The sequence below is a fragment of the Oncorhynchus tshawytscha genome, unplaced genomic scaffold (assembly GCF_018296145.1).
Source record: "Oncorhynchus tshawytscha isolate Ot180627B unplaced genomic scaffold, Otsh_v2.0 Un_contig_3602_pilon_pilon, whole genome shotgun sequence".
NCBI classification, from domain to species: domain Eukaryota; kingdom Metazoa; phylum Chordata; class Actinopteri; order Salmoniformes; family Salmonidae; genus Oncorhynchus; species Oncorhynchus tshawytscha.
In genome coordinates, this window is record NW_024609728.1 from 89,650 (window position 1) to 116,985 (window position 27,336).

At 46.6% G+C, this 27,336-nt stretch overlaps 1 protein-coding gene across 1 annotated transcript in view; it reads right to left on the bottom strand.

Moving 5' to 3' along the window:
• LOC121845658 (NT-3 growth factor receptor-like) overlaps positions 1–27,336 on the bottom strand; it is a 110,326-nt gene that overhangs the window by 56,122 nt on the left and 26,868 nt on the right. The window contains exons 2-3 of the mRNA XM_042317330.1: positions 20,300–20,374; positions 11,505–11,576 (exon numbers count right to left, since the gene is read on the bottom strand). Of these exons, the coding sequence (XP_042173264.1) occupies positions 11,505–11,576; positions 20,300–20,374 (147 nt within the window). The remainder of the gene's footprint in view (positions 1–11,504; positions 11,577–20,299; positions 20,375–27,336) is intronic.

Sequence of the window (27,336 nt, forward strand, 5' to 3'; positions counted from 1 at the left end):
AGAGACAGAGGAGAGAGAGAGAGGGAGAGAGAGGAAGAGAGAGAGAGAGAGAGAGAGAGAGAGACAGAGGAAGATAGAGAGAGAGAGAGAGAGAGAGAGAGAGAGAGAGAGAGAGAGACAGACAGAGAGAGAGAGACAGAGAGAGAGAGGCAGAGACAGAGGAAGAGAGAGAAGAGCAGAGAGAGACAGAGGAGAGAGTGAGAGAGAGAGAAGGAGAGAGAGAGAGAGACAGAGGAGAGAGTGAGAGAGAGAGGAAGAGAGAGAAGAGCAGAGAGAGAGAGGGAGAAAGAGGGGAAGGAGAGAGAGAGAGAGAGAGAGAGAGAGAGAGAGAGAGAGAAAGGAGAGAGAGAGAGCATGTTTTTACAAAAATATAGATTCAGAGTTAGATAAACTTTGTGATTTTTTGGGATGTTGCACCAGAAGAGTTTTTCTCTCTCACCCATCTACACACAAAACACAATAATGACATAGTAAAAACATTTATTTAAAATCTTGCAAATTTATTGAAAAAGAAAAATAAATATTTTATTTACCTATAGTACCAGTCAAAGGGTCGGACACGCCTTCTCATTCAAAGGTTTTTCTTTATTTTTACTATTTTCTACATTGTAGAACATTAGTGAATATATCAAAACTATGAAATAACACATATGGAATCATGTCGTAACCAAAAATGTGTTAAACAAATTAAAAATATTTTTGATTTTAGATTCTTCAAAGTAGCCACCCTTTGCCTTGATGACAGCTTTGCATTATCTTGGCATTCTCTCAACCAGCTTCACCTGGAATAAATTTGAACCAGTTCCCACATATACTGAGCACTTGTTGGCTGCTTTTCCTTCACTCTGTGGTCCAACTCATCTGAAACCATCTCAATTAGGTTGAGGTCGGGTGATTGTGGAGGCAAGGTAATCTGATGCAACACTCCACCTGATGCAGCCACCACCACCTGATGCAGTCACCACCACCTGATGAAGCCACGACCACCTGATGCAGCCACCACCACCTGATGCAGCCACCACCACCTGATGCAGCCACCACCACCTGATGCAGCCACCACCACCACCTGATGCAGCCACCACCACCACCTGATGCAGTCACCACCACCTGATGCAGCCATCACCACCTGATGCAGTCACCACCACCTGATGCAGTCACCACCACCTGATGCAGCCACCACCACCTGATGCAGCCACCACCACCTGATGCAGCCACCACCACCTGATGCAGCCACCACCACCTGATGCAGCCACCACCACCTGATGCAGCCACCACCTGATGCAGCCACCACCAACTGATGCAGCCACCACCACCTGATGCAGCCACCACCACCTGATGCAGCCACCACCTGATGCAGCCACCTGATGCAGCCACCACCACCTGATGCAACCACCACCACCTGATCCAGCCACCACCTGATGCAGCAACCACCACCTGACGCAGCCACCACCTGATGCAGCCACCACCTCCTGATGCAGCCACCACCTGATGCAGTCACCACCTGATGCAGCAACCACCACCTGATGCAGCCACCACCTGATGCAGCCACCACCCCCTGATGCAGCCACCACCCCCTGATGTAGTCACCACCTGATGCAGCTACCACCACCTGATGCAGCCACCACCACCTGATGCAGCTACCACCACCTGATGCAGCTACCACCACCTGATGCAGCCACCACCACCTGATGCAGCCACCATCACCTGACGCAGACACCACCACCTGATGCAGCCACCACCACCTGATGCAGCCACCACCACCTGATGCAGCCACCACAACCTGATGCAACCACCACAACCTGACGCAGCCACCACCACCTGACGCAGCCACCACCACCTGACGCAGCCACCACCACCTGATGCAGCCACCACAACCTGATGCAGCCACCACCTGATGCAGCCACCACCACCTGATGCAGCCACCACCACCTGATGCAGCCACCACCCCTGATGCAGCCACCACCTGATGCAGTCACCACCTGATGCAGCAACCACCACCTGACGCAGCCACCACCTGATGCAGCCACCACCTGATGCAGCCACCACCCCTGATGCAGCTACCACCACCTGATGCAGCCACCACCACCTGATGCAGCTACCACCACCTGATGCAGCTACCACCACCTGATGCAGCCACCACCACCTGATGCAGCCACCACCACCTGATGCAGCCACCACCACCTGACGCAGCCACCACCACCTGATGCAGCCACCACCTGATGCAGCCACCACCTGATGCAGCCACCACCTGATGCAGCCACCACCTGATGCAGCCACCACCTGATGCAGCCACCACCTGATGCAGCCACCACCTGATGCAGCCACCACCTGATGCAGCCACCACCTGATGCAGCCACCACCTGATGCAGCCACCACATGATGCAGCCACCACCACCTGATGCAGCCACCACCACCTGATGCAGCCACCACCACCTGATTCAGCCACCACCTGATGCAGCCGTCACCTGATGCAGCTACCACCACCTGATGCAACCACCACCACCTGATGCAGCCGCCACCTGATGCAGCCGTCACCTGATGCAGCTACCACCACCTGATGCAGCTACCAACTGATGCAGCCACCACCACCTGATGCAGCCACCACCTGATTCAGCCACCACCACCTGATGCAGCTACCACCACCTGATGCAGCTACCACCACCTGATGCAGCTACCACCACCTGATGCAGCTACCACCACCTGATGCAGCCACCACCTGATTCAGCCACCACCTGATTCAGCCACCACCTGATTCAGCCACCACCACCTGATTCAGCCACCACCACCTGATGCAGCCACCACCACCTGACGCAGCCAACACCTGATACAGCCCCCACCTGATGCAGCCACCACCACCTGATGCAGCCACCACCACCTGATGCAGCCACCACCACCTGATGCAGCCACCACCACCTGATGCAGCCACCACCACCTGATGCAGCCACCACCACCTGATGCAGCTACCACCACCTGATGCAGCTACCACCACCTGATGCAGCCACCACCACCTGATGCAGCCACCACCACCTGATGCAGCCACCACCACCTAATGCAGCTACCACCACCTGATGCAGCCATCACCACTTGATGCAGCCAACACCTGATGCAGCCATCACCACCTGATGCAGCCATCACCACCTGATGCAGCCACCACCACCTGATGCAGCCACCACCACCTGATGCAGCCACCACCACCTGATGCAGCTACCACCACCTGATGCAGCCACCACCACCTGATGCAGCCAACACCACCTGATACAGCCATCACCACCTGATGCAGCCACCACCACCTGATGCAGCCACCACCACCTGATGCAGCCACCACCACCTGATGCAGCCATCACCACCTGATGCAGCCACCACCACCTGATGCAGCCAACACCTGATGCAGCCACCACCACCTGATGCAGCCAACACCACCTGATGCAGCCACCACCACCTGATGCAGCCACCACCACCTGATGCAGCCACCACCTGATGCAGCCACCACCTGATGCAGCCACCACCTGATGCAGCCACCACCACCTGATGCAGCCATCACCACCTGATGCAGCCACCACCACCTGATGCAGCCACCACCACCTGATGCAGCCACCACCACCTGATGCAGCCACCACCACCTGATGCAGCCACCACCACCTGATGCAGCTACCACCACCTGATGCAGCTACCACCACCTGATGCAGCCACCACCACCTGATGCAGCCACCACCACCTGATGCAGCCATCACCACCTGATGCAGCCACCACCACCTGATGCAGCCACCACCACCTGATGCAGCCACCACCACCTGATGCAGCCACCACCACCTGATGCAGCCACCACCACCTGATGCAGCCACCACCACCTGATGCAGCCATCACCACCTGATGCAGCCACCACCACCTGATGCAGCCACCACCACCTGATGCAGCTACCACCACCTGATGCAGCCACCACCTGATGCAGCCACCACCACCTGATGCAGCCACCACCACCTGATGCAGCCAACACTATCCTGGAACATCTGGAGAGCGGTACTCAGTAAAGTGTTGGATTTGCCCCAAACATAACACTTCATATTCACACAAGAAGTTAATTGCTTTGCCACATTTTTTTGCAGCTTTACTTTAGTGCCTTGTTGTAAACAGGATGCATGTTGTGGAATATTTTTATTCTGTACAGGCTTCCTTCTTTTCACTCTGTCAATTAGGTTACTAATCTGGAGTAACAATGCTGTTGATCCATCCTCAGTTTTCTCCTCACAACCATTAAACTCTGTAATAATTTTTTATGTTTTATTATTTAACCTTTATTTAACTAGGCAAGTCAGTTAAGAACAAATTCTTATTTACAATGACGGCCTACCCCGGTCAAACCCTCCCCTAACCCGGACGATGCTGGGCCAATTGTGTGAACCCGAGTCTGTAGTGACGCCTCTAGCACTACAATGCAGTGCCTTAGACCGCTGAACCAGGGTCTGTAGTGACGCCTCTAGCACTGAGATGCAGTGCCTTAGACCACTGAACCAGGGTCTGTAGTGACGCCTCTAGCACTACAATGCAGTGCCTTAGACCGCTGCCCCACTCGGGCCCCCCATTTAACGTCACCATTAGCCTCATGATGAGTACAGGAGAGGGCTGAGAATGCACCCCACTGGGGGCCCCACAAGGGTGCGTTCTCAGCCCTTTTCTGTACTCCCTGTTCACCCATGACTGCGTGGCCACTTCCAACTCAATCATCAACTTTGCAGACGACACTACAGTGGTAGGCTTGATTACCAACAACGACGAGACGGCCTACAGGGAGGATGTGAGGGCCCTCGGAGTGTGGTGCCAGGAAAATAACCTCACACTCAACGTCAACAAAACAAAGGAGATGATCGTGGACTTCAGGAAACAGCAGAGGGAGCACCCCCCTATCCACATCGACAGGACAGTAGCGGAGAAGATGGAAAGTTAAGTTCCTCGGCGTACACATCACGGACAAACTGAAATGGTCCACCCACACAGACGATGTGGTGAAGAACCTCAGGAGGCTGAAGAAATGTGGATTGTCATCAAAAACACTCAAACTTTTACAGATGCGCAATCGAGAGCATCCTGTCGGGCTGCATCACCGCCTGGTACGGCAACTGCTCCGCCCACAACCGTAAGGCTCTCCAGAGGGTAGTGAGGTCTGCACAACGTATCACCAGGGGCAAACTCCCTAACCTCCAGGACACCTACACCACCCGATGTCACAGGAAGGCCATAAAGATCATCAAGGACAACAACCAGCCGAGCCACTGCCTGTTCACCCCGCTATCATCCAGAAGGCGAGGTCAGTACAGGTGCATCAAAGTTGGGACCGAGAGACTGAAAAACAGCTTCTATCTCAAAGCCATCAGACTGTTAAACAACCATCACTAACATGGAGAGGCTGCTGCCAACATACAGACTCAACTCTCTCTGTCTCCAAGCCATCAGACTGTTAAACAGCCACCACTAACATGGAGAGGCTGCTCCCAACATACAGACTCAACTCTCTCTGTCTCCAAGCCATCAGACTGTTAACAGCCATCACTAACATAGAGAGGCTGCTGCCAACATACAGACTCAACTCTCTCTGTCTCCAAGCCATCAGACTGTTAACAGCCATCACTAACATAGAGAGGCTGCTCCCAACATACAGACTCAACTCTCTCTGTCTCCAAGCCATCAGACTGTTAAACAGCCACCACTAACATAGAGAGGCTGCTCCCAACATACAGACTCAACTCTCTCTGTCTCCAAGCCATCAGACTGTTAAACAGCCACCACTAACATGGAGAGGCTGCTCCCAACATACAGACTCAACTCTCTCTGTCTCCAAGCCATCAGACTGTTAACAGCCATCACTAACATGGAGAGGCTGCTGCCAACATACAGACTCAACTCTCTCTGTCTCCAAGCCATCAGACTGTTAACAGCCATCACTAACATAGAGAGGCTGCTCCCAACATACAGACTCAACTCTCTCTGTCTCCAAGCCATCAGACTGTTAAACAGCCACCACTAACATGGAGAGGCTGCTCCCAACATACAGACTCAACTCTCTCTGTCTCCAAGCCATCAGACTGTTAACAGCCATCACTAACATGGAGAGGCTGCTGCCAACATACAGACTCAACTCTCTCTGTCTCCAAGCCATCAGACTGTTAAACAGCCATCACTAACATAGAGAGGCTGCTCCCAACATACAGACTCAACTCTCTCTGTCTCCAATCCATCAGACTGTTAAACAGCCACCACTAACATAGAGAGGCTGCTGCCAACATACAGACTCAACTCTCTCTGTCTCCAAGCCATCAGACTGTTAACAGCCATCACTAACATAGAGAGGCTGCTGCCAACATAGAGACTCAACTCTCTCTGTCTCCAAGCCATCAGACTGTTAACAGCCATCACTAACATGGAGAGGCTGCTGCCAACATACAGACTCAACTCTCTCTGTCTCCAAGCCATCAGACTGTTAAACAGCCATCACTAACATAGAGAGGCTGCTCCCAACATACAGACTCAACTCTCTCTGTCTCCAAGCCATCAGACTGTTAAACAGCCACCACTAACATGGAGAGGCTGCTCCCAACATACAGACTCAACTCTCTCTGTCTCCAAGCCATCAGACTGTTAAACAGCCATCACTAACATGGAGAGGCTGCTGCCAACATACAGACTCAACTCTCTCTGTCTCCAAGCCATCAGACTGTTAACAGCCATCACTAACATGGAGAGGCTGCTGCCAACATACAGACTCAACTCTCTCTGTCTCCAATCCATCAGACTGTTAAACAGCCATCACTAACATGGAGAGGCTGCTGCCAACATACAGACTCAACTCTCTCTGTCTCCAATCCATCAGACTGTTAAACAGCCATCACTAACATGGAGAGGCTGCTCCCAACATACAGACTCAACTCTCTCTGTCTCCAATCCATCAGACTGTTAACAGCCATCACTAACATGGAGAGGCTGCTCCCAACATACAGACTCAACTCTCTCTGTCTCCAAGCCATCAGACTGTTAAACAGCCATCACTAACATGGAGAGGCTGCTGCCAACATACAGACTCAACTCTCTCTGTCTCCAATCCATCAGACTGTTAACAGCCATCACTAACATGGAGAGGCTGCTCCCAACATACAGACTCAACTCTCTCTGTCTCCAATCCATCAGACTGTTAACAGCCATCACTAACATGGAGAGGCTGCTCCCAACATACAGACTCAACTCTCTCTGTCTCCAAGCCATAAGTTGGAGTCATTAAAACTCAGTTTTAACAAACTATAGTTTTGGCAAGTCGTTTAAACGTTTCGGGTAGCCTTCCACAACTTTCCCACAATAAGTTGGGTGCATTTTGGCACATTCCTCCTGACAGAGCTGGTGTAACTGAGTCAGGTTTGTAGGGCTCCTTGCTCGCACATGCTTTTTCAGTTCTGCCCACAAATTTTCTATAGGATTGAGGTCAGGGCTTTGTGATGGCTACTCCAGTATCTTGACTTTGCTGTCCTTAAGCCATTTTGCCACAACTTTAGAAGTATGCTTGGGGTCATTGTCCATTAGGAAGACCCATTTGCGACCATGCTACAACTTCCTGACTGATGTCTTGAGATGTGGCTTCAATATATCCACATCATTTTCCATCCTCATGATGCCACCTATTTTGTGGAGTACACCAGTCCCTCCTGCAGCAGAGCACCCCCACAACATGATGCTGCCATCCCGTGCTTCATGGTTGGGAAGGTGTTCTTCGGCTTGCAAGCATCCCCGTTTTTCATCCAAACATAACGATGGTCATTATGGCCAAATAGTTATATTTTTGTTTCATCAGGCCGGAGGACATTTCTCCAAGAAGTATGATCTTTGTCCCCATGTGCAGTATGATCTTTGTCCCCATGTGCAGTATGATCTTTGTCCCCATGTGCAGTATGATCTTTGTCTCCATGTGCAGTATGATCTTTGTCACCATGTGCAGTATGATCTTTGTCCCCATGTGCAGTATGATCTTTGTCCCCATGTGCAGTATGATCTTTGTCCCCATGTGCAGTATGATCTTTGTCCCCATGTGCAGTATGATCTTTGTCCCCATGTGCAGTATGATCTTTGTCCCCATGTGCAGTATGATCTTTGTCCCCATGTGCAGTATGATCTTTGTCCCCATGTGCAGTTGCAAACCAAAGTCTGGCTTTTTTATGGCGGTTTTGGAGCAGTGGCTTCTTCCTTGCTGAGCGGCCTTTCAGGTTATGTCAATATAGGCCTCGTTTTGCTGTGGATATAGATGCTTTTGTACCTGTTTCCTCCAGCATCTTCACAAGGGCTTTTGCTGTTTGTTGTTCCAAGATTGATTTGCACTTCTCGCACCAAGGTACATTATTCTCTCGGTGACAGAACGCGTCTCCTTCCTGAGCGTTATGATGGCTGCGTGGTCCCATGGTGTTTGTACAGATGAACGTGGTACCTTCAGGTGTTTGGAAATTGCTCCCAAGGATGAACCAGACTTGTGGAGGTCTACAAAAAACATTCTGAGGACTTGGCTGATTTCTTTTGATTTTCCCATGATGTCAAGCAAAGAGGCACTGAGTTTGAAGGTAGGCCTTGAAATATATCCACAGGTACACCTCCAATTGACTCAAATGATGTCAATTAGCCTATCAGAAGCTTCTAAAGCCATGACATCATTTTCTGGAATATTCCAAACTGTTTAAAGGCAGTCAGCTTAGTGTATGTAAACTTCTGACCCACTGGAATTGTGATACAGTGAATTATAAGTGAAATAATCTGTCTGTAAACAATTGTTGGACAAATTACTTGTGTCATGCACAAAGTAGATGTCCTAACCGACTTGCCAAAACAATAGTTTGTCTCATATGAAGTTGAGTCAGTTGTCTCAAATGAAGTTGAGTCAGTTGTCTCAAATGAAGTTGAGTCAGTTGTCTCAAATGAAGTTGAGTCAGTTGTCTCAAATGAAGTTGAGTCAGTTGTCTCAAATGAAGTTGAGTCAGTTGTCTCATATATAGTTGAGTCAGTTGTCTCAAATGAAGTTGAGTCAGTTGTCTCATATATAGCTGAGTCCGTTGTCTCATATATAGTTGAGTCAGTTGTCTCACATATAGTTGAGTCAGTTGTCTCATATATAGTTGAGTCAGTTGTCTCATATATAGTTGAGTCAGTTGTCTCATATATAGTTGAGTCAGTTGTCTCATATATAGTTGAGTCAGTTGTCTCATATATAGTTGAGTCAGTTGTCTCATATGAAGTTGAGTCAGTTGTCTCATATATAGTTGTTTCAAATTAATTGTCTCATGTACAGTTGAGTCAGTTGTCTCATATGAAGTTGAGTCAGTTGTCTCATATGAAGTTGAGTCAGTTGTCTCATATGAAGTTGAGTCAGTTGTCTCATATATAGGTGTGTCAGTTGTCTCATATATAGGTGAGTCAGTTGTCTCATTTAGTTGAGTCAGTTGTCTCATATATAGTTGAGTCAGTTGTCTCAGATAATTGAGTCAGTTGTCTCATATATAATTGAGTCAGTTGTCTCTTATATAGTTGAGTCAGTTGTATCATATACAGTTGAGTCAGTTGTCTCATATATAGTTGAGTCAGTTGTCTCATATATATCTGAGTCAGTAGTCTCATATATAGTTGAGTCCGTAGTCTCATATATAGTTGAGTCAGTAGTCTCATATATAGTTGAGTCAGTAGTCTCATATATAGTTGAGTCAGTTGTCTCATATATAGTTGAGTCAGTAGTCTCATATATATCTGAGTCAGTAGTCTCATATATAGTTGAGTCCGTAGTCTCATATATAGTTGAGTCAGTAGTCTCATATATAGTTGAGTCAGTAGTCTCATATATAGTTGAGTCAGTAGTCTCATATATAGTTGAGTCAGTTGTCTCATATATAGTTGAGTCAGTAGTCTCATATATAGTTGAGTCAGTTGTCTCATATATATCTGAGTCAGTAGTCTCATATATAGTTGAGTCCGTAGTCTCATATATAGTTGAGTCAGTAGTCTCATATATAGTTGAGTCAGTAGTCTCATATATAGTTGAGTCAGTTGTCTCATATATAGTTGAGTCAGTTGTCTCAAAAGCATATCCTCATATCTCTACAAAGGGCATGTACCAGTCAGGTATTTCTAATAGTCTGTTTGTGCTGTTGACACCAACTGTTCCAGTCTGGGTGTCATGCACATCACAAGACTGTGTCAGCTGCTGAGATAAAGCTTGGGAATTAGGCTCAGTGAGCTAACACAAATCTAATGTTCTCAGACACGGTTACATAGGGGTCACTCTGAGAGACAAGGTTATATAGGGGTCACACTGAGAGACAAGGTTATATAGGGGTCACACTGAGAGACAAGGTTATATAGGGGTCACACTGAGAGACAAGGTGACATAGGGGTCACACTGAGAGACAAGGTTATATAGGGGTCACTCTGAGAGACAAGGTTATATAGGGGTCACTCTGAGAGACAAGGTTATATAGGGGTCACTCTGAGGGACAAGGTTATATAGGGGTCACTCTGAGGGACAAGGTTACATAGGGGTCACACTGAGAGAAGGTTATATAGGGGTCACACTGAGAGACAAGGTTACATAGGGGTCACTCTGAGGGACAAGGTTATATAGGGGTCACTCTGAGACACAAGGTGACATAGGGGTCACTCTGAGACACAAGGTTATATAGGGGTCACTCTGAGACACAAGGTGACATAGGGGTCACTCTGAGAGACAAGGTTATATAGGGGTCACTCTGAGACACAAGGTTACATAGGGGTCACACTGAGAGAAGGTTATATAGGGGTCACACTGAGAGACAAGGTTACATAGGGGTCACTCTGAGACACAAGGTGACATAGGGGTCACTCTGAGACACAAGGTGACATAGGGGTCACTCTGAGGGACAAGGTTATATAGGGGTCACTCTGAGGGACAAGGTTACATAGGGGTCACACTGAGAGACAAGGTTATATAGGGGTCACTCTGAGGGACAAGGTTACATAGGGGTCACACTGAGAGACAAGGTTATATAGGGGTCACACTGAGAGACAAGGTTATATAGGGGTCACACTGAGAGACAAGGTTACATAGGGGTCACACTGAGAGACAAGGTTATATAGGGGTCACACTGAGAGACAAGGTTACATAGGGGTCACACTGAGAGACAAGGTTACATAGGGGTCACTCTGAGAGACAAGTTTACATAGGGGTCACTCTGAGGGACAAGGTGACATAGGGGTCACTCTGAGGGACAAGGTGACATAGGGGTCACTCTGAGACACAAGGTTACATAGGGGTCACTCTGAGACACGTGTTACACAGAGACAGTAACTGATGTCATGCATCATACAGCCAGTGGTTGTGTAGGTAGGTGTCATAGAAGCCTCTCTACCAACCCAGAGACAGACATTCAGCCTGAACTCTTTATTGTAGCCTGTCCCCATGGCCCAGCAGGACGTTCTGTCTGAAGTCAAAGTTCAGGTCATATTTATAGACTCACATGTATCGTAGATGAGGGTTCTGGGAGAAAGCCCGGGCCTGGATAGAGTGCAGACTGCAGTTTATAATGATTCTGAAAGACACGTGAACAAACAGACAGTAGAAGAAGTACTGAATGATTTCAGAAGGCAGGAGTCTTCTAATGTTCTCCCATGTTATCATCAGCTTGGTCATATTATAATCAGCTTGGTCATATTATAATCAGCTTGGTCATATTATAGTCAGCTTGGTCTTTAATCAGCTTGGTCATATTATAATCAGCTTGGTCATATTATAATCAGCTTGGTCATATTATCATCAGCTTGGTCATATTATAATCAGCTTGGTCATATTATCATCAGCTTGGTCATATTATAGTCAGCTTGGTCATATTATAATCAGCTTGGTCATATTATAATCAGCTTGGTCATATTATAATCAGCTTGGTCATATTATAATCAGCTTGGTCATATTATAGTCAGCTTGGTCATATTATAATCAGCTTGGTCATATTATAATCAGCTTGGTCATATTATAGTCAGCTTGGTCATATTATCATCAGCTTGGTCATATTATAGTCAGCTTGGTCTTTAATCAGCTTGGTCATATTATAATCAGCTTGGTCATATTATAATCAGCTTGGTCATATTATCATCAGCTTGGTCATATTATAATCAGCTTGGTCATATTATCATCAGCTTGGTCATATTATAGTCAGCTTGGTCATATTATAGTCAGCTTGGTCATATTATAATCAGCTTGGTCATATTATAATCAGCTTGGTCATATTATAATCAGCTTGGTCATATTATCATCAGCTTGGTCATATTATAATCAGCTTGGTCATATTATCATCAGCTTGGTCATATTATAGTCAGCTTGGTCATATTATAGTCAGCTTGGTCATATTATAATCAGCTTGGTCATATTATAATCAGCTTGGTCATATTATAATCAGCTTGGTCATATTATAATCAGCTTGGTCATATTATAGTCAGCTTGGTCATATTATAATCAGCTTGGTCATATTATAATCAGCTTGGTCATATTATAGTCAGCTTGGTCATATTATCATCAGCTTGGTCATATTATAGTCAGCTTGGTCATATTATAGTCAGCTTGGTCATATTATAGTCAGCTTGGTCATATTATAATCAGCTTGGTCATATTATAGTCAGCTTGGTCATATTATAGTCAGCTTGGTCATATTATAGTCAGCTTGGTCATATTATAATCAGCTTGGTCATATTATAGTCAGCTTGGTCATATTATAATCAGCTTGGTCATATTATAGTCAGCTTGGTCATATTATAGTCAGCTTGGTCATATTATAATCAGCTTGGTCATATTATAATCAGCTTGGTCATATTATAATCAGCTTGGTCATATTATAATCAGCTTGGTCATATTATAGTCAGCTTGGTCATATTATAATCAGCTTGGTCATATTATAGTCAGCTTGGTCATATTATAATCAGCTTGGTCATATTATAATCAGCTTGGTCATATTATAGTCAGCTTGGTCATATTATAATCAGCTTGGTCATATTATAATCAGCTTGGTCATATTATAATCAGCTTGGTCATATTATAGTCAGCTTGGTCATATTATAATCAGCTTGGTCATATTATAGTCAGCTTGGTCATATTATAATCAGCTTGGTCATATTATAGTCAGCTTGGTCATATTATAATCAGCTTGGTCATATTATAATCAGCTTGGTCATATTATAATCAGCGTGGTCATATTATAGTCAGCTTGGTCATATTATAATCAGCGTGGTCATATTATAATCAGCTTGGTCATATTATAATCAGCGTGGTCATATTATAATCAGCTTGGTCATATTATAATCAGCTTGGTCATATTATAATCAGCTTGGTCTTTAATCAGCTTGGTCATATTATAATCAGCTTGGTCATATTATAATCAGCTTGGTCATATTATAGTCAGCTTGGTCATATTATAGTCAGCTTGGTCATATTATAATCAGCTTGGTCATATTATAATCAGCTTGGTCATATTATAGTCAGCTTGGTCTTTAATCAGCTTGGTCATATTATAGTCAGCTTGGTCATATTATAGTCAGCTTGGTCATATTATAATCAGCTTGGTCATATTATAGTCAGCTTGGTCTTTAATCAGCTTGGTCATATTATAATCAGCTTGGTCATATTATAATCAGCTTGGTCATATTATAGTCAGCTTGGTCTTTAATCAGCTTGGTCATATTATAATCAGCTTGGTCATATTATAATCAGCTTGGTCATATTATAGTCAGCTTGGTCATATTATCATCAGCTTGGTCATATTATAATCAGCTTGGTCATATTATCATCAGCTTGGTCATATTATAATCAGCTTGGTCATATTATAATCAGCTTGGTCATATTATAATCAGCTTGGTCACATTATAATCAGCTTGGTCATATTATAATCAGCTTGATCATATTATAATCAGCTTGGTCATATTATAATCAGCTTGGTCATATTATAATCAGCTTGGTCATATTATAATCAGCTTGGTCATATTATAATCAGCTTGGTCTTTAATCAGCTTGGTCATATTATAATCAGCTTGGTCTTTAATCAGCTTGGTCATATTATAATCAGCTTGGTCATATTATAATCAGCTTGGTCATATTATAATCAGCTTGGTCATATTATAGTCAGCTTGGTCATATTATAGTCAGCTTGGTCATATTATAATCAGCTTGGTCATATTATAATCAGCTTGGTCATATTATAATCAGCTTGGTCTTTAATCAGCTTGGTCATATTATAATCAGCTTGGTCATATTATAATCAGCTTGGTCTTTAATCAGCTTGGTCATATTATAATCAGCTTGGTCTTTAATCAGCTTGGTCATATTATAATCAGCTTGGTCATATTATAATCAGCTTGGTCATATTATAATCAGCTTGGTCATATTATAATCAGCTTGGTCATATTATAATCAGCTTGGTCATATTATAATCAGCTTGGTCATATTATAATCAGCTTGGTCATATTATAATCAGCTTGGTCTTTAATCAGCTTGGTCATATTATAATCAGCTTGTTCATATTATAATCAGCTTGGTCTTTAATCAGCTTGGTCATATTATAATCATCTTGGTCATATTACAATAAGCTTGGTCTTTAATCAGCTTGGTCATATTATAATCAGCTTGGTCTTTAATCAGCGTGGTCATATTATAATCAGCTTGGTCATATTATAATCAGCTTGGTCATATTATAATCAGCTTGGTCTTTAATCAGCTTGGTCATATTATAATCAGCTTGGTCTTTAATCAGCTTGGTGATATTATAATCCGCTTGGTCATATTATAATCCGCTTGGTCATATTATAATCAGCTTGGTCATATTATAATCAGCTTGGTCATATTATAATCAGCTTGGTCATATTATAATCAGCTTGGTCTTTAATCAGCTTGGTCATATTATAATCAGCTTGGTCTTTAATCAGCTTGGTCATATTATAATCCGCTTGGTCATATTATAATCCGCTTGGTCATATTATAATCAGCTTGGTCATATTATAATCAGCTTGGTCTATAATCAGCTTGGTCATATTATAATCAGCTTGGTCATATTATAATCAGCTTGGTCATATTATAATCAGCTTGGTCATATTATAATCAGCTTGGTCATATTATAATCAGCTTGGTCATGTTATAATCAGCTTGGTCTTTAATCGGCTTGGTCATATTATAATCAGCTTGGTCATATTATAATCAGCTTGGTCTTTAATCAGCTTGGTCATATTATAATCAGCTTGGTCTTTAATCAGCTTGGTCATATTATAATCAGCTTGGTCTTTAATCATCTTGGTCATATTATAATCAGTTTGGTCTTTAATCATCTTGGTCATATTATAATCAGCTTGGTCATATTATAATCAGCTTGGTCTTTAATCAGCTTGGTCATATTATAATCAGCTTGGTCTTTAATCAGCTTGGTCATATTATAATCAGCTTGGTCTTTAATCATCTTGGTCATATTATAATCAGTTTGGTCTTTAATCATCTTGGTCATATTATAATCAGCTTGGTCATATTATAATAGGCTTGGTCTTTAATCAGCTTGGTCATATTATAATCAGCCTGGTCTTTAATCAGCTTGGTCTTTAATCAGCTGGGTCTTTAATCAGCTTGGTCTTTAATCAGCTTGGTCATATTATAGTCAGCTTGGTCATATTATAATCAGCTTGGTCATATTATAATCAGCTTGGTCATATTATAATCAGCTTGGTCATATTATAATCAGCTTGGTCTTTAATCAGCTTGGTCTTTAATCAGCTTGGTCATATTATAATCAGCTTGGTCATATTATAATCAGCTTGGTCATATTATAATCAGCTTGGTCTTATTATAATCAGCTTGGTCTTTAATCAGCTTGGTCATATTATAATCAGCTTGGTCTTTAATCAGCTTGGTCTTATTATAATCAGCTTGGTCTTTATTCAGCTTGGTCATATTATAATCAGCTTGGTCTTTAATCAGCTTGGTCATATTATAATCAGCTTGGTCATATTATAATCAGCTTGGTCATATTATAATCAGCTTGGTCTTATTATAATCAGCTTGGTCTTTAATCAGCTTGGTAATATTATAATCAGTTTGGTCTTATTATAATCAGCGTGGTCATATTATAATCAGCTTGGTCTTTAATCAGCTTGGTCATATTACAATAAGCTTGGTCTTTAATCAGCTTGGTCATATTATAATCAGCTTGGTCTTTAATCAGCGTGGTCATATTATAATCAGCTTGGTCATATTATAATCAGCTTGATCATATTATAATCAGCTTGATCATATTATAATCAGCTTGGTCTTTAATCAGCTTGGTCGTATTATAATCAGCTTGGTCATATTATAATCAGCTTGGTCATATTATAATCAGCTTGGTCTGTAATCAGCTTGGTCATATTATAATCAGCTTGGTCATGTTATAATCAGCTTGGTCATATTATAATCAGCTTGGTCTTTAATCAGCTTGGTCATATTATAATCAGCTTGGTCATATTATAATCAGCTTGGTCATTTTATAATCAGCTTGGTCTTTAATCAGCGTGGTCATATTATAATCAGCTTGGTCTTATTATAATCAGCTTGGTCATGTTATAATCAGCGTGGTCATGTTTTAATCAGCTTGGTCATATTATAATCAGCTTGGTCATATTATAATCAGCTTGGTCTTTAATCAGCTTGGACTTTAATCAGCTTGGACTTTAATCAGCTTGGACTTTAATCAGCTTGGTCATATTATAATCAGCTTGGTCATATTATAATCAGCTCTGTCTTTAATCAGCTTGGTCATATTATAATCACCTTGGTCTTTAATCAGCTTGGTCATATTATAATCAGCTCTGTCTTTAATCAGCTTGGTCATATTATAATCACCTTGGTCTTAATCAGCTTGGTCATATTATAATCAGCTTGGACTTTAATCAGCTTGGTCTTTAATCAGCTTGGTCATATTATAATCAACTTGGACTTTAATCAGCTTGGTCTTTAATCAGCTTGGTCATATTATAATCAGCTTGGTCCTTAATCAGCTTGGTCTTTAATCAGCTTGGTCATATTATAATCAGCTTGGTCTTTAATCAGCTTGGTCACATTATAATCAGCTTGGTCTTTAATCAGCTTGGTCATATTATAATCAGCTTGGTCATATTATAATCAGCTTGGTCTTTAATCAGCTTGGTCATATTATAATCAGCTTGGTCATATTATAATCAGCTTGGTCATATTATAATTGGTCTTTAATCAGCTTGGTCATATTATAATAGCTTGGTCTTTAATCAGCTTGGTCATATTATAATCAGCTTGGTCATATTATAATCAGCTTGGTCTTTAATCAGCTTGGTCATATTATAATCAGCTTGGTCATATTATAATCAGCTTGGTCATATTATAATAGCTTGGTCTTTAATCAGCTTGGTCATATTATAATCAGCTTGGTCATGGACAATGGCGGTGTGAATGGTGACTGTCCCGTTGCCTGTGTGTCATCTACATGGATTTATGCAAAGAGCAAATAGCTTCTACCCCCAAGCCATAACACTGCTGAACAATTCATCAAATGGCAACCGGACAATTTACATTGACCCCCCTTTCCAATTGTTTTGTACACTGCTGCTACTCGCTGTTTATTATCTATGCCTAGTCACTTCCCCCTACCTACATGTACAAATTACCTTGACTAACCTGTACCCCCGCACACTGACTCAGTACAAGAACCCCCTGTACATAGCCTCCACATTGACTCTGTACCGGTACCCCCTGTATATAGCCTCCACATTGACTCTGTACTGGTACCCCCTGTATATAGCCTCCACATTGACTCTGTACCGGTACCCCCCTGTATATAGCCTCCACATTGACACAGTACCGGTACCCCCTGTATATAGCCTCCACATTGACTCAGTACCGGTACCCCCTGTATATAGCCTCCACATTGACTCTGTACCGGTACCCCCTGTATATAGCCTCCACATTGACTCTGTACCGGTACCCCCTGTATATAGCCTCCACATTGACTCTGTACCGGTACCCCCTGTATATAGCCTCCACATTGACTCTGTACTGGTACCCCCTGTATATAGCCTCCACATTGACACAGTACCGGTACCCCCTGTATATAGCCTCCACATTGACTCAGTACCGGTACCCCCTGTATATAGCCTCCACATTGACACAGTACCGGTACCCCCTGTATATAGCCTCCACATTGACACAGTACCGGTACCCCCTGTATATAGCCTCCACATTGACACAGTATACCCCCTGTATATAGCCTCCACATTGACTCTGTACCGGTACCCCCTGTATATAACCTCCACATTGACTCTGTACTGGTACCCCCTTTATATAGTCTCCACATTGACTCAGTACCGGTACCGGTACCCCTGTATATAGCCTCCATATAGCCTCTGTACCGGTACCCCCTGTATATAGCCTCCACATTGACTCAGTACCGGTACAACCTGTATATAGTCTCCACATTGACTCAGTACCGGTAGCCCTGTTTATAGCCTCCACATTGACTCTGTACTGGTACCCCTGTATATAGCCTCCACATTGACTCAGTACCAGTACAACCTGTATATAGCCTCTACATTGACTCTGTACCGGTACCCCCTGTATATAGCCTCCACATTGACTCAGTACCGGTAGCCCTGTTTATAGCCTCCACATTGACTCTGTACCGGTACCCCCTGTATATAGCCTCCACATTGACTCAGTACCAGTCCCCTGTTTATAGCCTCCACATTGATTCACCGTTCTTCTAAGAGTTACAGTGCAAACAGCATATGCTGCTCTACCAGTCCCCATAATGGACACATTCCCATGGCTAGCACCCCCTCTACCAGTCCCCATAATGGACACATTCCCATGGCTAGCACCCCCTCTACCAGTCCCCATAATGGACACATTCCCATGGCTAGCACCCCCTCTACCAGTCCCCATAATGGACACATTCCCATGGCTAGCACCCCCTCTACCAGTCCCCATAATGGACACATTCCCATGGCTAGCACCCCTCTACCAGTCCCCATAATGGACACATTCCCATGGCTAGCTCTCTGGGTCTAGTTCCACGTTTGCAGCAAATATTCCCATAGCTTAGCCTTTCTTTAGACAGCTGTCTATATTCCCATAACTTAGCCTTTCTTTAGACAGCTGCCTATATTCCCATAGCTTAGCCTTTCTTTAGACAGCTGTCTATATTCCCATAGCTTAGCCTTTCTTTAGACAGCTGTCTATATTCCCATAGTTTAGCCTTTCTTTAGACAGCTGCCTATATTCCCATAGTTTAGCCTTTCTTTAGACAGCTGTCTATATTCCCATAGCTTAGCCTTTCTTTAGACAGCTGCTTAGCCTTTCTTCAGACAGCTGTCTATATTCCCATAGCTTAGCCTTTCTTTAGACAGCTGCCTATATTCCCATAACTTAGCCTTTCTTTAGACAGCTGCCTATATTCCCATAGCTTAGCCTTTCTTTAGACAGCTGCCTATATTCCCATAACTTAGCCTTTCTTTAGACAGCTGCCTATATTCCCATAACTTAGCCTTTCTTTAGACAGCTGCCTATATTCCCATAGCTTAGCCTTTCTTTAGACAGCTGCCTATATTCCCATAACTTAGCCTTTCTTCAGACAGCTGCCTATATTCCCATAGCTTAGCCTTTATTTAGACAGCTGCCTATATTCCCATAGCTTAGCCTTTCTTTAGACAGCTGCCTATGGCTGTATTGCTAAACATAGGTCACTACTTCAAAGTCAAAAGTAGTGGATTATATAGGGGAATCGGGTGCCATAGGGCCCTGGTGTAAAGTAGTGCACTATATAGGGAATAGGGTGCCGTCGGGCTCTGGTCTAAAGTAGTGCACTATATAGGGGATAGGGTGGCATAGGGCTCTGGTCTAAAGTAGTGCACTATATAGGGAATCGGGTGCCATAGGGCTCTAAAGTAGTGCAATTTATAGGGAATAGGGCTCCGTAGGGTTCTGGTCTAAAGTAGTGCACTATATAGGGAATAGGGTGTCATAGGGCCCTGGTCTAAAGTAGTGCACTATATAGGGAATAGGGTGCCATAGAGCCCTGGTCTAAAGTAGTGCACTATATAGGGAATAGGGTGTCATAGGGCCCTGGTCTAAAGTAGTGCACTATATAGGGAATAGGGTGTCATAGAGCCCTGGTCTAAAGTAGTGCACTATATAGGGAATCGGGTGCCATAGGGCTCTAAAGTAGTGCAATTTATAGGGAATAGGGTAACACTTGGGATGCTACCCTGTTGTATCAACACTTACAGCCTCTGTAGTCCAGTGTACAGCTCCATGTCCACGTCTCTCAGAGTCTGCAGTCCTGTCCAGTTCTCTATGTGTCTGAAACAGAGTAACAAATCATTTTCATTCATCAGCAGTAACAGGGCAGTAGTAACAGGGCAGTAGTAACAGTGCAGTAGTAACAGTGCAGTAGTAACAGGGCAGTAGTAACAGGTCAGTAGTAACAGGGCAGCAGTAACAGGGCAGCAGTAACAGGGCAGCAGTAACAGGGCAGCAGTAACAGGTCAGTAGTGACAGGGCAGCAGTAACAGGTCAGTAGTAACAGGGCAGTAGTAACAGGGCAGTAGTAACAGGGCAGCAGTAACAGGGCAGTAGTAACAGGTCAGCAGTAACAGGGCAGTAGTAACAGGGCAGTAGTAACAGGGCAGCTGTAACAGGGCAGTAGTAACAGGGCAGCAGTAACAGGGCAGCAGTAACAGGGCAGTAGTAACAGGGCAGTAGTAACAGGTCAGTAGTAACAGGGCAGCAGTAACAGGTGAGTAGTAACAGGGCAGTAGTAACAGGGCAGTAGTAACAGGGCAGTTGTAACAGGGCAGTAGTAACAGGTCAGCAGTAACAGGGCAGTAGTAACAAAATAAGGGCAGTAGTAACAGGGCAGCAGTAACAAAATAATACCAAAACATCACACGACTGACCATATTTACACCAAAATAATACCAAAACATCACACGACTGACCATATTTACACCAAAATAATACCAAAACATCACACGACTGACCATATTTACACCAAAATAATACCAAAACATCACACGACTGACCATATTTACACCAAAATAATACCAAAACATCACACGACTGACCATATTTACACCAAAATAATACCAAAACATCACATGACTGAACATATTTACACCAAAATAATACCAAAACATCACACGACTGACCATATTTACACCCTACACACCCTGATAGATTAACATGTCCACCAAAATAATACTAAAATGTATTCTTGCTTTATCGACTTCCAAAAAGCATTTGATTCTATTTGGCATACAGGACTGTTCTACAAAGTTATTGAAAGTGGTGTAGGGGGTAAAACATGACATAATTAAATCAATGTCTACTGCCAATATGTGCAGCATCAAAACTGGCAAGAAAATAACATCATTCTTTAACCAGGGGGCGGAGCCTTCGCCAGGGTTGCAAAAGCCCTGCAGTCTTCAATATTTACATCAACGAATTGGCCACTATTCTAGAAAAATCCTCAACTCATGGTGTTAGTCTCCACAGTTCAGAGGTTAAATGCCTGCTCTTCAGCAGATGACCTATGCCTGCTGTCACCCACAGCACATGGCCTACAGCAGAGCCTGGACCTGCTAGAGCAGTACTGCCAGACCTGGGCCCTGGCAGTAAATACCCACAGCACATGGCCTACAGCAGAGCCTGGACCTGCTAGAGCAGTACGACCAGACCTGGGCCCTGGCAGTAAACCCCAAAAATACTAAAATAATGATTTTCCAGAGAAGATCCAGATCTCAGGGAATTAGACCAAAATATATAGAGTACTGCGCACACTACAATTACTTAGGTTAAAAAATAAGCTAAACTGGTAACCTTAATGATGCAGTGAATTAACTGAGATAGTATGCAGGGCATTCTACTTAATTAAAAAACTAATTCAATACCTATTAAAATAGGGTTTTAACTGATTGAATGTGTCGTTGAATAAATGATACTAGTGGTAATGGGGTAATCCTGTCCAACAACACAGTAGTGTTGACAGATGACTGGGGTAATCCTGTCCAAAAACACAGTAGTGTTGACAGATGACTGTTGAAGACAGATGACAGGGGTAATCCTGTCCAACAACACAGTAGTGTTGACAGATGACTGATGCAGACAGATGACAGAGGTAATCATGTCCAACAACACAGTAGTGTTGACAGATGACTGATGCAGACAGGTGACAGAGGTAATCATGTCCAACAACAGAGTAGTGTTGACTGATGAGAGGAGGAATCCTGTCCAACAACAGAGTAGTGTTGACTGATGAGAGGAGGAATCCTGTCCAACAACAGTCTAGTGTTGACTGATGAGAGGATGAATCCTGTCCAACAACAGTCTAGTGTTGACTGATGAGAGGAGGAATCCTGTCCAACAACAGAGTAGTGTTGACTGATGAGAGGAGGAATCCTGTCCAACATCAGAGTAGTGTTGACTGATGAGAGGAGGAATCCTGTCCAACAACAGTCTAGTGTTGACTGATGAGAGGAGGACTCCTGTCCAACAACAGTCTAGTGTTGACTGATGAGAGGAGGAATCCTGTCCAACAACAGTCTAGTGTTGACTGATGAGAGGAGGAATCCTGTCCAACAACAGAGTAGTGTTGACTGATGAGAGGAGGAATCCTGTCCAACATCAGAGTAGTGTTGACTGATGAGAGGAGGAATCCTGTCCAACATCAGAGTAGTGTTGACTGATGAGAGGAGGAATCCTGTCCAACAACAGTCTAGTGTTGACTGATGAGAGGAGGAATCCTGTCCAACAACATAGTGTTGACAGATGAGAGGAGGAATCCTGTCCAACATCAGAGTAGTGTTGACAGATGAGAGGGGTGTATACTAGGAGGGGAATATGATAGTCCTTTATCATACTGTAGCACACCAAAGTATACCCTCAGAGACAACAAGTTACTGTCCCAAATGACACCCTATTTCCTAAATAGTGCACTACTTTTGACCAGAGATAGTGCACTACTTTTGACCAGAGCCCTATAGGAATGTAGGGAATAGGGTGCCATTTGAGTGCTTTCCAAAATAAAGAAGTAGTGTAATAGATGTAATACTGTGTGAAACTGTCCCTCCCTCCCTCCTCTCCTCTCCTCTGAGGAATCACTTCTATTTGTTGTTAAACCAACTCACTATTTCACGATCTTGTCAAGAGGCCACCCTACACAAACATCCAAGGTCTCCCAAATTGTAATCTTCTCTGATTCTCTCTTGTTTCCAATAGGGCTGATTCTCTCTATTGATTCCAACAGGACTGTCTCTACATGATTTATGAGGTGGTTATTATGATCTACAACACTGCTACTTCTGACTTAATGGGGCAATGTTAAATAAAATATAACATCTCAGGAGTGCTCTCCCTGCATTCTACATTCACTTATTTTCCTTTCTGTTTCCTTTCTGTTCCCTCTCTGTCCCTTTCTGTTCCCTTTCTGTGTCCTTCTGTGTCCTTCTGTTCCCTTTCTGTTCCCTTTCTGTTCCCTTTCTGTTTCCTTTCTGTGTCCTTTCTGTTCCCTTTCTGTTTCCTTTCTGTTTCCTTTCTACTTCCTTTCTGTTTCCTTTCTACTTCCTTTCTGTTTCCTTTATGTTCCCTCTCTGTCCCTTTCTGTTCCCTTTCTGTGTCCTTCTGTGTCCTTCTGTTCCCTTTCTGTTCCCTTTCTGTTTCCTTTCTGTGTCCTTTCTACTTCCTTTCTGTTTCCTTTCTGGTCCCGTTCTGCGAGAGAAAGTTACATCCATAATGTACAGTATGGAGCCCTGTGTTCTGTGTGGTCCAACAGTTAGTGTGGTGGACCTTGGATCACATGTCCAGTCTAGACTACTAGAGTCAGCACAGGTTCACAGCTGACTCATGCCCTTCTGACTCACAAACTCTCCTACCATTCCTGCCTCCTCTTCACTGTCTAATCCAAATCAAATAAATAAATAAATACCCACCCAAAAATATGGAATATGAGCATCAAGCATTACAAATACTATATTAACAAACTTAGGTGTTCTGAGCTCTTCTGTAAACAGGACAAACATAATCATGTTGTGATAATTATAGTCTAGCGAGGTCTGCTGGGGTAGCCCCCATTCTGCTCTCTGCTGGGGTAGCCCCCATTCTGCTCTCTGCTGGGGTAGCCCCCATTCTGCTCTCTGCTGGGGTAGCCCCCATTCTGCTCTCTGCTGGGGTAGCCCCCATTCTGCTCTCTGCTGGGGTAGCCCCCATTCTGCTCTCTGCTGGGGTAGCCCCCATTCTGCTCTCTGCCGGGGTAGCCCCCATTCTGCTCTCTGCCGGGGTAGCCCCCATTCTGCTCTCTGCCGGGGTAGCCCCCATTCTGCTCTCTGCCGGGGTAGCCCCCATTCTGCTCTCTGCCGGGGTAGCCCCCATTCTGCTCTCTGCCGGGGTAGCCCCCATTCTGCTCTCTGCCGGGGTAGCCCCCATTCTGCTCTCTGCCGGGGTAGCCCCCATTCTGCTCTCTGCCGGGGTAGCCCCCATTCTGCTCTCTGCCGGGGTAGCCCCCATTCTGCTCTCTGCCGGGGTAGCCCCCATTCTGCTCTCTGCCGGGGTAGCCCCCATTCTGCTCTCTGCCGGGGTAGCCCCCATTCTGCTCTCTGCCGGGGTAGCCCCCATTCTGCTCTCTGCCGGGGTAGCCCCCATTCTGCTCTCTGCCGGGGTAGCCCCCATTCTGCTCTCTGCCGGGGGTAGCCCCCATTCTGCTCTCTGCCGGGGTAGCCCCCATTCTGCTCTCTGCCGGGGTAGCCCACAGTCTGCTCTCTGCCGGGGTAGCCCACAGTCTGCTCTCTGCCGGGGTAGCCCCCATTCTGCTCTCTGCCGGGGTAGCCCCCATTCTGCTCTCTGCCGGGGTAGCCCCCATTCTGCTCTCTGCCGGGGTAGCCCCCATTCTGCTCTCTGCCGGGGTAGCCCCCATTCTGCTCTCTGCCGGGGTAGCCCCCATTCTGCTCTCTGCCGGGGTAGCCCCCATTCTGCTCTCTGCCGGGGTAGCCCCCATTCTGCTCTCTGCCGGGGTAGCCCCATTCTGCTCTCTGCCGGGGTAGCCCCCATTCTGCTCTCTGCCGGGGTAGCCCCCATTCTGCTCTCTGCCGGGGTAGCCCCCATTCTGCTCTCTGCCGGGGTAGCCCCCATTCTGCTCTCTGCCGGGGTAGCCCCCATTCTGCTCTCTGCTGGGGTAGCCCACAGTCTGCTCTCTGCCGGGGTAGCCCACAGTCTGCGCTCTGCCGGGGTAGCCCACAGCCTGCTCTCTGCCGGGGTAGCCCACAGCCTGCTCTCTGCCGGGGTAGCCCCCAGTCTGCGCTCTGCCGGGGTAGCCCCCAGTCTGCGCTCTGCCGGGGTAGCCCCCAGTCTGCGCTCTGCCGGGGTAGCCCACAGTCTGCGCTCTGCCGGGGTAGCCCACAGTCTGCTCTCTGCCGGGGTAGCCCACAGTCTGCGCTCTGCCGGGGTAGCCCACAGTCTGCTCTCTGCCGGGGGTAGCCCACAGTCTGCTCTCTGCCGGGGTAGCCCACAGTCTGCTCTCTGCCGGGGTAGCCCACAGTCTGCTCTCTGCCGGGGTAGCCCACAGTCTGAGTTCTGCCGGGGTAGCCCCCAGTCTGGGTTCTGCCCGGGGTAGCCCCCAGTCTGCGCTCTGCCCGGGGTAGCCCCCAGTCTGCGCTCTGCCCGGGGTAGCCCCCAGTCTGCGCTCTGCCGGGGTAGCCCCCAGTCTGCGCTCTGCCCGGGGTAGCCCCCAGTCTGCGCTCTGCCCGGGGTAGCCCCCAGTCTGCGCTCTGCCCGGGGTAGCCCCCAGTCTGCGCTCTGCCCGGGGTAGCCCCCAGTCTGCGCTCTGCCCGGGGTAGCCCCCAGTCTGCGCTCTGCCCGGGGTAGCCCTCAGTCTGCGCTCTGCCCGGGGTAGCCCCCAGTCTGCGCTCTGCCCGGGGTAGCCCCCAGTCTGCGCTCTGCCGGGTAGCCCCCAGTCTGCGCTCTGCCCGGGGTAGCCCCCAGTCTGCGCTCTGCCCGGGGTAGCCCCAGTCTGCGCTCTGCCCGGGGTAGCCCCCAGTCTGCGCTCTGCCCGGGGTAGCCCCAGTCTGCGCTCTGCCCGGGGTAGCCCCCAGTCTGCGCTCTGCCCGGGGTAGCCCCCAGTCTGCGCTCTGCCCGGGGTAGCCCCCAGTCTGCGCTCTGCCCGGGGTAGCCCACAGTCTGCGCTCTGCCGGGGTAGCCCACAGTCTGCGCTCTGCCGGGGTAGCCCACAGTCTGCGCTCTGCCGGGGTAGCCCACAGTCTGCGCTCTGCCGGGATAGCCCACAGTCTGCGCTCTGCCGGGGTGCCCACAGTCTGCGCTCTGCCGGGGTAGCCCACAGTCTGCTCTCTGCCGGGGTAGCCCACAGTCTGCTCTCTGCCGGGGTAGCCCACAGTCTGCTCTCTGCCGGGGTAGCCCACAGTCTGCTCTCTGCCGGGGTAGCCCACAGTCTGCGCTCTGCCGGGGGTAGCCCACAGTCTGGGCTCTGCCCGGGGTAACCCCCAGTCTGCGCTCTGCCCGGGGTAACCCCCAGTCTGCGCTCTGCCGGGGTAGCCCCCAGTCTGGGCTCTGCCGGGGTAGCCCCCAGTCTGGGCTCTGCCGGGGTAGCCCCCAGTCTGCGCTCTGCCGGGGTAGCCTACAGTGTGCCGGGGTAGCCCACAGTCTGCCGGGGTAGCCCACAGTCTGCCGGGGTAGCCCACAGTCTGCCGGGGTAGCCCACAGTCTGCCGGGGTAGCCCACAGTCTGCCGGGGTAGCCCACAGTCTGCCGGGGTAGCCCACAGTCTGCTCTCTGCCGGGGTAGCCCACAGTCTGCGCTCTGCCGGGGTAGCCCACAGTCTGCGCCCTGCCGGGGGTAGCCCCCAGTCTGCCCTCTGCCGGGGTAGCCCACAGTGTGCCGGGGTAGCCCACAGTCTGCCGGGGTAGCCCACAGTCTGCTCTCTGCCGGGGTAGCCCACAGTCTGCGCTCCGCCAGGGTAGCCCACAGTCTGCGCTCTGCCGGGGTAGCCCACAGTCTGCGCCCTGCCGGGGTAGCCCCCAGTCTGCCCTCTGCCGGGGTAGCCCACAGTGTGCCGGGGTAGCCCACAGTCTGCCGGGGTAGCCCACAGTCTGCTCTCTGCCGGGGTAGCCCACAGTCTGCGCTCTGCCAGGGTAGCCCACAGTCTGCGCCCTGCCGGGGTAGCCCCCAGTCTGCCGGCAGAGCACAGAGCGGGGGCTACCCCGTTATATACTGTAGAGGAATACTGTTATATATACTGTAGAGGAATACTGTTATATATAC